This window comes from Pyrus communis, chromosome 15 (genome assembly GCF_041283825.1).
Source record: "Pyrus communis isolate YQ-2024b chromosome 15, ASM4128382v1, whole genome shotgun sequence".
NCBI lineage: Eukaryota > Viridiplantae > Streptophyta > Magnoliopsida > Rosales > Rosaceae > Pyrus > Pyrus communis.
The window spans coordinates 2,525,523-2,536,222 of record NC_142579.1 but is presented as its reverse complement, the minus strand read 5'-3'; the positions used below and the strand labels follow the sequence as shown (position 1 = coordinate 2,536,222).

The 10,700-nt window shown below is 36.0% G+C and overlaps 2 protein-coding genes across 3 annotated transcripts; both read right to left on the bottom strand.

The window, feature by feature from the left end:
• Positions 1 to 534: 534 nt before the first annotated feature.
• On the bottom strand, positions 535 to 6,424 carry LOC137718012 (sulfate transporter 1.2-like). 2 transcript variants are annotated; one of them, XM_088686126.1, is made up of 11 exons: positions 5,484 to 6,424; positions 4,101 to 4,552; positions 3,774 to 3,981; positions 3,463 to 3,637; positions 2,738 to 2,803; positions 2,497 to 2,610; positions 2,297 to 2,413; positions 1,551 to 2,155; positions 1,250 to 1,335; positions 1,081 to 1,157; positions 535 to 973 (listed from the first exon to the last, which is right to left on the bottom strand). In XM_088686126.1, exons 2-11 carry the CDS (start codon positions 4,507 to 4,509, stop codon positions 833 to 835), a joined length of 1,998 nt encoding a protein of 665 aa, XP_088542252.1. In that variant the 5' UTR covers positions 4,510 to 4,552; positions 5,484 to 6,424; the 3' UTR covers positions 535 to 832. The 2 variants fall into 2 exon arrangements, with proteins under 2 accessions (XP_088542252.1, XP_068313640.2); XM_068457539.2 differs by having other exon boundaries at positions 4,101 to 4,549; positions 5,484 to 5,643.
• Positions 6,425 to 7,625: 1,201 nt separating this feature from the next.
• LOC137732691 (uncharacterized) lies at positions 7,626 to 9,849 on the bottom strand. The gene is made up of 3 exons (XM_068471985.2): positions 9,280 to 9,849; positions 8,415 to 8,490; positions 7,626 to 8,036 (listed from the first exon to the last, which is right to left on the bottom strand). The coding sequence occupies exons 1-3, from the start codon at positions 9,736 to 9,738 to the stop codon at positions 7,915 to 7,917; spliced, it is 657 nt and encodes a 218-aa protein (XP_068328086.2). The 5' UTR covers positions 9,739 to 9,849; the 3' UTR covers positions 7,626 to 7,914.
• Positions 9,850 to 10,700: the final 851 nt, after the last annotated feature.

Here is a 10,700-nt window from a genome sequence, read left to right as displayed (position 1 = left end):
TAGCTCTTCACGCACATCCCCAACCCCTAGACACATATGGTAGACTATATCGAAGATCGGCTCGACAAGCACAAATACGACTACAAACTCCACTTGGCACAGATTTGGGCTCCGTGCTACGACTTAGGCCCATGACCTGCAATTTCCAAGAGAACAACATCCAGACTGCAGCATATTGCTATTCAATAATTTATGGTTTTTAAGCCAAATTCCTTTGTAACTTATGTTAAATTCAATTTTTAAAGTTTTGAGGATTTTCACGATTTTGTTATCTTCATATTGTTTTTCCTATCATAATTTCTAGCACTATAAAATCATCTTTATGCGGTGTTAGGTTGTTATCTTTTAGATCATTCAATTATTTGACATACTCGTGAGCGTGGACCGAAAGAAGTCATAATTTCTAATTTTATCTGTAGATGTTGATGTCTTGAGTCTCCAATTAGTACTAAACTAGTAAGAAAAGTGAAGAGGAATCATAGTATCAGAACTGATCTTTTGCCAGACGTCTGGCAAGAAAATTCTCCGGCCGTTAGATTGGAAACCGCAGCCGTTAGCAGGCCTTTTGGACTCCTTGTCATTTAAATTGTTCAGCATATATAAGTGCTTCCGCAGAATAAAAAAAAACTACAAGAAAAAATTGAGACAGACTGCATGCACATTGTGTGCGAAGATCGGAAGATGACCCAAAAAAAAGAGAAGAATACAGCATACAAAAAGAGAAGAAAAAGAAAGTGACCCCTAGCCATCTTACTTTAGACAGAAAAGGAAGGAGGAGAAGGAAACGAAAAATATAGTTCTTGGATAACCCTGTCTTGTTTGTTGGAGTAAATCAAGGTTCTTCATGATGGGGGGCAAATGTAAGAATGGCATCTGCAACTGAAAGAAAAATCTTGCCCTTTCCAATCAAATCGACAAACTCCGATGCATGAATCTTGTCAATGACTACTGTGCCAGGATTTGCTAAAGCAAGCTGAAATGTGAGATTACCGAAATTGTCAAATTAGTTATTTCAACCAAGTCACTTGTTAACTACAGTAACAATGAGTAGATTTTTATCGAAAAGATTGAAGGCATTACCTCGATCTTTCTCTTCTGAAGACTCCTGTAGAGCTCTTCCAAGGCATGAATTCCACTTGTGTCTATGTCAGTGACAGCTGCGGCCGGGAAATGAAAATCCGTGAATTAATGCCATCTCTCTCAATCAGTAAAATCTACATGGCAGTGGACAAAATTAGAATTCACTTACGCGACATTTCTACAATCAAGTACTCGATTTTGGGTAGATTCTGTTCCTTTAGTTGTTCTTCTTCGTCTGTTACCCATCTCAAAATCCTGAAAGAAATTAGTTAGTTGGTGTCATTTAGTTCTCTAGGCTCTAGCACCAGTGACAAAACCTAGTACGTTCACCTGTCACTTGTCAGAGTTGCATTGCTAAAATGTGAATAACGAAAGTATGTCTAAGCGAAAAGAAATTGTTTGAAAAGAGATCATTTGGACATGCAGATTGATCTACACATCCATATATGTGTATGTAGTTATTCTCATACCTCTCTTTAATATAGTTGGAGTTGGAGAAGTAAATTGCAGAGTCAACTCTAACAATGAGAATCCCGGGAATCTGTGTGGCATGGGGATACTGCTGGATGTTTCTGTACACACTAGTCCTGGGGAGCTTTCCTAGCAGTGTGGTTCTTGGTCTTGTGACTTGCAAGATGATTTTGGCAAATGAAATGGAGACGGCAATCAACAGGCCAATCTCAACGGAAATGAAAACAACACCGAAGAAGGCTCCCATGCAAGCAACAAAGTCGAATTTGTCAATCTTCCAAATGAGTTTCATGGCCTCAAAATCGATCAGTCCCAGCACAGCTGAAATAATGATGGAAGCAAGAATGGCGTTGGGGGTGTACTTGAAAATGGGTGTGATGAGTTCCAACGTGAGGAGGACCACCAAAGACATGACGATGTTTGAGACCGCTGTGTGGCAGCCGGCCATGTAATTGACAGCTGAGCGAGAAAAGGAGCCGGTGGCAACATAGCAGGATGTGAATGAACCAATAATGTTCATGGTTCCCATTGCCACCATTTCTTTGTTTCCATCAACCTCATAGTCCTTAATCCCAGCAAACGTTCTCGCGATTGCCACACCTTCCTGCGCGCATTAATTAAAAACATTAACTGTTTAATATAATCAATCAATTAATTAGTCAATCAATAAATTATCCATCCATCGATATTTCAAGATTAATATGTTCGTTTCAGCTGGTTTGGCAAGTACGTAGTGCAAGCTTACCGTCAATGCTACCATACCGGCCACAGAACCAATCCTGAAGCCCTTCATAACATTCTCTCCTGTGAAATAAATTAAATGAGCGGAAGATGGGTTTATGCCGGGCCTTATTTTAGACACCTGAAATAACAAACGTAAACGTCATACGAATTTTCAGTATTATATATGCTTAATTATAATGCGGTACATTCAAATTTACTTACAATTGCAACACCTTTCTTATCTGCACGGGTGATATAAACAAAAAAGGTAGACAGGATAACTGAGATCAAAGGTGCAATTGCAGGCACCCAAAATAGTTTCTTGTTCTTTTTTCCCTACATCAGCATTATCATTAGCAATTTAGCAAGCTCCAATAAATCAATTAATTCAAAATTAATCAATGAATATACAGTTGATTCTCGATTGAGCGGAACTAAATTTATGAGAAGCAATAGGACTTACGATGTACTTCGTCAACAGAAGAAAAACCAAGAAGGAGATTCCTATTAGTATAGTTTGCCAGTTCCACTGCAAAGTTAGACATACAGTTGATAAATTAGATATGAAGAGAAGGCATTCAAGAGGGGAATTCGAACTTGAGACGTATTAATACATTGAAAAGAAGTACCACTAGACGAACTAATAGCTAGTCAGTTAGAAAACAGTATATACTTTATAAACAATATCAATTAAACTCACTCAATCGCTCTTGACACATGTGCATACGATTAGCTTATATATATGGACAGATGGCTGAAAGGATTGAAAAACATTTGTTGGAAAGGTGTAAAATCGGCAGCAAGGCTAAGCATTGTAGATTTGGCCTCCCATGTCCGGTTTGGACGCGTGACCTGCCGTTTCGGAGAGAACGGCAAGGTGAACCAAAAAATCACTTTGCCCTAACGTAGGGCCATTTTGGCCTAATTTCTTCATTTACAAACCTAAAACGGGATTTTAAGATTTATGACCTTTTTGGTATTTTGTTATTTGCTTCTCGTTTTCTATTGTACTCTAGAAATCCTAGGGCTAAGACTATATAAGCAACCGTAGGGGGCTAGGATTGTAATCTTTCCTTATCATTCAACGATAAACTTTGAGGTTTTCTTAGTTTGCTAGTGAATTCTAGCTTGGAGTATTTCGTTCAATTTCCTTGTTCATTATATCGTGCTGCATCAATATATCAGTACCCCATGATGTACTGCAGAAAATACTGAACGCATAACGGAAGCAATGTCAGGTTTCTTGGTAAATATCTTGATGCCAAGTAACCCTTTAAGCTGCTGAAGGGAAATGGTAATGGCAGCTCCACCCATAAATCCAACAATGGAAGCATGAGATAGAAAATCAATCAAGAATCCCAACCTGCACAAAACTATGAATTAATTACTAACTAATATTCATGCATACAACATATATATATATATATATATATATATGTGTGTGTGTGTGTGTGTGTGTGTGTTCTTTTATACAGACAGACATATGATGATGATAATACCTGAGAAATCCTAAAGTAAGTTGTGTGACTCCGGCAAAGAATGTAGCAGTTAACATTAGGCGCAGATAGTCATCTGCATCCGTTTTATAATCAACCTCATTCTGCACCAAACTCCCAAGCAACAGAGACACCACGGCCACCGGTCCAATCGCAATGTCCCTTGAGCTACCCATGAACGCATAAATAAGCGGCGGTACGAAACTACTGTCTACATCACGTACGGATCATGTTATAATCGTATATATGTATTAACTTATCTATCAAATTTCGGACTTGGCTACGGTACATGCATTAAAGGCGGGTAGAAGAAGAAGATGGAAGACTCACATAAGCCATTCTCACTTGGCAGATTGGCAAGCTTTGCATATCCAAGATCCTGAGGAATACAGAGGCTTGCAATGGTAAGTCCAGCGATGACGTCTCCTCTGAGTTTAGAAAGGTTGTAATCCCTCACCCACCCAAATATCGGGAAGAGAGCTTGAAGACCGAGAACCAACTTCCTCCTCTTTGTTTGGTCTTTGAAAGCACGCAAGGGCTCATCCGAAAAGAATGTTTCCTTCATGATGGCACTGAATTCCTTAAAAAGTTGTGGCTTGGCAGGCTCTCCAACCTTATGAACTTGATATGCCTGCTGCTGCTGCTGCTGCGGCAACACTCTCTCAGCTGAATTAGTTTGTTGGTTCGATGAAGGTCCGCTTCTGATGTCCGCCTCATCGTCTTTGATACGCTTACTCATTATACCAATACCAGACACCCCACTTCTACAATCGGCTACCCTGCTACAGTTACACAAACTTATTGTTTTTGAGCTAAACAGATCATAACATCTTAAAGAACGTACTTCGGTTTCTAAGCAGAAGATAGTTACCACCAAGGGGAAATCATACAACTCTAAGAGTTCCTGCTTTCAATCATCCGAATTGTCAATAGTTGCTTTCATTCATAGATGGTCCTTACAAAAATTAGACAAATTCAAAACCATTTAGATATTTGATTTAAGTGATTTTTTGCAAAAACGAAAACAAACAGCTTGTTGGAAGGTGAACCGTACAAGGATATCCTCAACTCAAACTCACTATATATAATTACATATACAAGTGTTTAATTCAGTAGCCTTCACCGGAAGTACATGCCAACAAAGCAAGCTGAGCTTGACCACACCTTGACATCACAATCATCCAATTCCTTCACATAATTTTGGTTGTTTAAATACAACGACATATTTACACTATGGAATGGGGAATTTGAGTTGAGACACACATGCAATGGGTTAGTCAATCATAATCATTTGGTATTTAGCTCACCATTCACAAGAGTAGAACCTAAGATCTTCCCTTATAAGTAGAGAAAAGTATCACTAAATCGTAGTACCATACAATCGTCTCTCTCATACTTGCTAGCTGGACTTTGGAACGTACTTTAGACGACAGCCATTCGTGGTGATCCTTCTCCGCCACCCAGATTAACGATTAAGCGCGGTGACAATTACAAACAATTACTTCACTATTTAACTTCACTTTCTTTTCAAGATCAACAGTGGAACTATGAAATCATTATAAAGAATGAATAACACTGAAAAACATATAATCAAAATATATCATGTTCCAAATTAGAAATATATATATATATATATATATATATATATATATATATATATATTGAACAGAGAGTCTAATTAAGCTGTGTAGAGTAGAGTAATTAAGTTGGTACCTTAATAATAAACTTGAATGTGGATCACTGAGAACCTTGAAAGCATTGACGACACTGATCAATCTCTTTGTCTAACTAGTGTGGGCGTGCAATATAATTAATCCAAGGTAATTAAAACAGTTTTGTATCAAGAACAATATGCGTCAGAACCAACGAAGCTAAAGGAAGGAAGATAATAGGATCGGACTATATATGCATCCAAAGACAGTCATTCTGTTTCAAGGTTTAGCAGGCTATTATTGAGCAGCCAAATTCTGACTCAGCTGTTGGACAACGTAGAAGTCATCGCTCTTGTCACTTAAAAATTAAAAGGAATACCAATTAATCGCAATACGGCCAAACTCACATGCACTGGTGATACTAACCGAAACACAATAATTATAGTTGCACTCTTGATCCTACTTCGAAAAGTTGTAATCGAATCGAGACAAAGGATAAATATTTCAAATATATATGCGCGTAGGTATATGGCCAAACTTAGATTAGTAAATTACATTCTCTTGTCATTTATGTTTATGTCTATATTGTTATTATCTACAGTTCCAGGCCAAGAAGGGATTAAAACAAAAGCAAAAAAACAAAACGCTATTTTCATATGTGAGCTGTGAGCAGTGAATTAGAAACAACAATAACTTTTGTAACAAGAAACAAAATAACAATAGTTTGATAATGTAACTATTTGTGGATAAACAATTAACTATGGTTACTCTATCATTTAAGGGTAATGCTAGTAAGACCAATTTAATTAAATCTTTGGTCTCCCTAGCACATCTTTATCCTAAATTAATTAAATCTTAACTAGCAGCGTGCACATACTCTAGATTTGTGAGAAGTTAAACCGTTTTAAAAAATGGAGAGACCTAAATGGGTTGGGCATTAGTGGGTTTGCCAACTAACCCGACCAATCCAACCAAAATGGTATGGGTTGCATTGGATTGTACATTTCAAAAATTCTTTTCCAATAAATTGAGTGTGATATCCACATACTCCATTTTATTTCTCACACATTTTTTTAATTTTCGGCCGTCGAATCGGATGAATTGAAGAAGATCAACAGACATAAATTATCAAGGGGTGTGTGAGAAGTAAAATGGAATGTGTGGATAGCATACCCCTAAAAATATGACCACATGTTCAATAGGTAAGTTAGTTGGATTGAAGTATTAATAACCCGTAGAGTATTCAAAAGAAAAATTTTAAGTTCCCATTTAAAGGCAACTTATTTAGGAGTGCAAATTGGAATTGTGTTTGCAATTTCGCCAGTAAGTTTTAAAATCCGAACTTGAAAATCCAAATCCGAGTATTTTCAATCCGATTTTTTTTAGTGTTTCGAACTTATTCCGATACAAAAACATCCAAAATGTTCCTTTTTTTTTATAGTTAATTACTCATAGAGTCATATTCTATATTTTGTAATTAATTTTTGTATTATACTGTTAGTTTTGGATACATTTTGGTCTTTTTTTTATATTTTTAAACATACGCTTATATATTAAAAAGGAAAAGCATACTAGTACATCACAAAGTTAATTGAATGTATACATAAGCATATACTAAATATTAAGAAAGAACAATAAATTGCATGGAGGAAAAAGTTTGAGAATATTTGAAAAATTATAAAATACATAAGCATATAGCAAATTATGTTCTAAAATTTTGGAGATTACCTTTGATTCCAAAATTTCTGAATTTGCTAAAAATTGATCTGAATTTTAAAATTGTGATCCGATCCGATTCAAAATTTTTGGAAAGGAAATTGGAAACGTTGTTTTCAATCCAATCCTTCTAAAAAAACACCCCTAAATTTATTTGTAGAATTTTCAAAGGGTAACTTTAATATTGTTAGGTTGAAAATTTCGAACTTAATTTACTGTAACTTGAAAGTGATTTTCCAAAAACCAAATGCCCAACTCATTTGAGTGAGAATAAATGTCATTTGAAGACAATGGTCTATCACAATATTAACCTTTACAAACTCAAATTTAGGAAATACTGACGTCTATAAGTGCCTTTTTATTTGAATTGAGATCTTTAGTCTTTATATATTTAGTTATTAAACTTTCGATCATGTATCTTATTGTCATTCATATTGTTTATATTATGAGCCGGTACACTATTGAATTTTCTTTTGTCGTAACATGGTTAAAAAATAAAGAAATAATATAAATTCAATTGTGCTTCGATTGTCAAACCATGATACATCACCATCACTTTCAATTTGTGACCAGGGAAATTAAAGGAAGAATGGAAAAATAAACATGTCAATATCAATGGGGCCATAGCTCACATGATCAAATTAGCACCCACATTTACCTCATTTTATTTTTTTGGAAGGACATACCTCTTGGAGTAGTTACCCTAAACAGAGGGTACAAATACCCATTAAAATTGACCAACTTTTCCCACTATATGGGGTAACCCTTAAATGGATTCAAGAGGCTAATAACTCTGCCTTCTTCACTTTTGAAATGCTCTCCACGACTCCAACTGCTGAAACGTGTCCCCTAACAGTTACCATCTTTGTCTCTAGGTCAATACTGAAAGATGTAACCCCTGGTACATATACAAAATCCCAAAAATATTTAATTTCCTGAAAATGTTAATTAATTGCAAGCATAAATGGATAAAACAAACAGGAAATGATAACGAAACAAAAAGTGTTTAGCGAGAAATACACAGTAAACCGATTATGGGAAATTTTGGTGTAATTTTTCGAACTTATGAAAATTTTGAGAAAACACGATAAATTTTAAACGACGGGAACAACTTAACTCTTAAAAATAAGATTGGTGCCTCCTTTAAAAGACATATATAGTGAACCAAACCTTCTAAGTTCTAAGAGAAAATTAAATAGAATCAAGGACCCTAAGAAGAAAAAGCCTAGAAAATATTAATGTGATATTCATAGTCATATAAAATATTAAAACGTACCTTCCATCTTAGAGAGATGTTTCTTCAGTTTACCAGCACATCCTTGGCAATGAATGGAAACTCTCATAACCACCACCTGCATATATATGTAACCAACTCATTACACTGCATTGACCTTTAAGTTAAGAATATTTCTTTCTTTTGAGTTATTATGCCAGATCATTCACTCAAGACCTTTGATCTCTACTCGACCGGATGAAAAAAAATGAGATCACTTCATATGGACTTGTTGAGAATGATTCCAATTCAACCCGATCCATTCGTTCATAGAACTTTTTACTTGATCGCAAACATTTCTAAAACACTTCAAACAGAGAGATATATAGTCAATTTTGGAAGAACTTGATGTTTTCTTATAATTTTTTTTACGGGTGGATATAAGGGTAAAACTTGTTTGACTATTGATTTACTTTTTGTTTTGTTTTGTTTTTCTAGGCAGAAAGGAAAGTAATTACGTTGAAGTCGGCAATATAAATCAAGATTTGAGAGAGACGGACCAAGTGAAACTATTCATTATATATTGTAATTTATGTTGACAAATTTCCTAGATGATATTCTTTTACTCTTCAGTAGTATACTATCCAGAAAATATAGTATAGTTACTCAAAAAACAAAAGAAGGAAAATAGTGTTATTGTGGAGGGCCTGGCCTTGCAGGCTGTATATGGCTGCTTTCAATTGAGTACTGGTTCAACTGATCGATTGAGGTCTGGGATAAGGGGATTTGAGAATTTTTGCATAGGATTAGACTGACGTTGATCATTCATATAAACATTTGAGAAAATTTTGTTCCATCTAACACACTACAGTTGGAAAAAAATATTAAAAGTTGATGACGAAGTTTGCAAATAAATATGTATTTTTACCTGGAAAACATTTTCCGCGGATGGCGACGGTGGTAGTAAATCTGGATCAGATGATGGTAGTTTTCCAATCGACTTTGACATTGGCTGCTGATCATGGTGGTTAAGAATACTGCTAGTGGTAGTGCTTCGCCTGCGACTGTGAGAGTAGGACGTCTCATGGCCGTGAGCTGGAGGAGGAGGAGTGTTGAGGAGCCTGGAGTAGTAGTGTTGACCACCGCCGCTGCCATCACCAGCGTTATTTGTACTAGTTGATCTTCTCATCATCATGTAATGCCCATGTCCAGCATTGTGATTGTGGCGGACAGTGGTAGCTGCAGCTGGTCTTGTTGGCGGCACAATAACGGAGCGAGCATCAGTCATACACACCGCAGTTGCTACCTGAGACTGGCACATGAACCCTCTCATCATCATCTTCTTCTTCATCTTTTCCTTAGTACCGCTGCGGCTTTTCATGTTCATGATATATAATTGGTCGCTAATTAGTAGGAGGGAGGGAGGGAGGGAGGGAGGTTGGGAGATAGAGTGAGAGTGTATGTTACTAGTTATGCAAAAGCTAGCGGTGAATAATATAGATAGGAGATGAGCAAAGGAATGAGAACAACTTACATAACATGAGTACAACGTCAAGTGGTGTTATGTGTCAATAAAATAAAGATATGTGGACAAAACTTACACGTGTCTTTTATTTTTATGTCAAATGATGCTTTACTATTGATGAAATACTCGTACTATGAAAGTAATTATTGGCAGGAAGATAAGAATAGGGATGATGAGAAGGAGAGAGTACTGAACATGCTGTCTTTATGACTTAGCTAACAGAGTTTGGCAGGCATTGCACTGCAACTGGCTCTGCCAGACAGTTAATTTTATTTCTAGTACTAGCCTTCTTCACCATCCTGTCTTTTTCTCTGTTTAATGTACTTCACAAATTCACCATTTATCTTCAGTTGTATTACCTAGTTGACTACTCCTGCATCGACCCACATCACATATGCATATGCAATGTATCCTTTTCCTTTCTGAGTAAATGTACCGCATCCTTACTAATGCTACCTGCAGCAAAAACCAGAATAGGACTAGATTGATGATTAGATATATTGAATGGAAAGCTAAAGCTAGTTATATGGTGCTTTCTGGTATAATATACTTATTTAATCGTTTTACATATTAATATTGGATTTTTAAACAGATTGTTAAAAAAACGAGCATCATAGAAAATGTCGACTCTAGTATGTATCGTTCTCTTCTTTACTTCCTAATATGTTGAATTATTCAATTAATCTACTACATTGAGAACACATCATCACTATTCGAAAGGACTATAATTACTTGGGGTAATATATAGAGTCCATATGTTCTCAGGCTAATGAAGTAAATTTAGGCTTTATATATATGTTAAAGCATATTGTAGTAACTCTAGC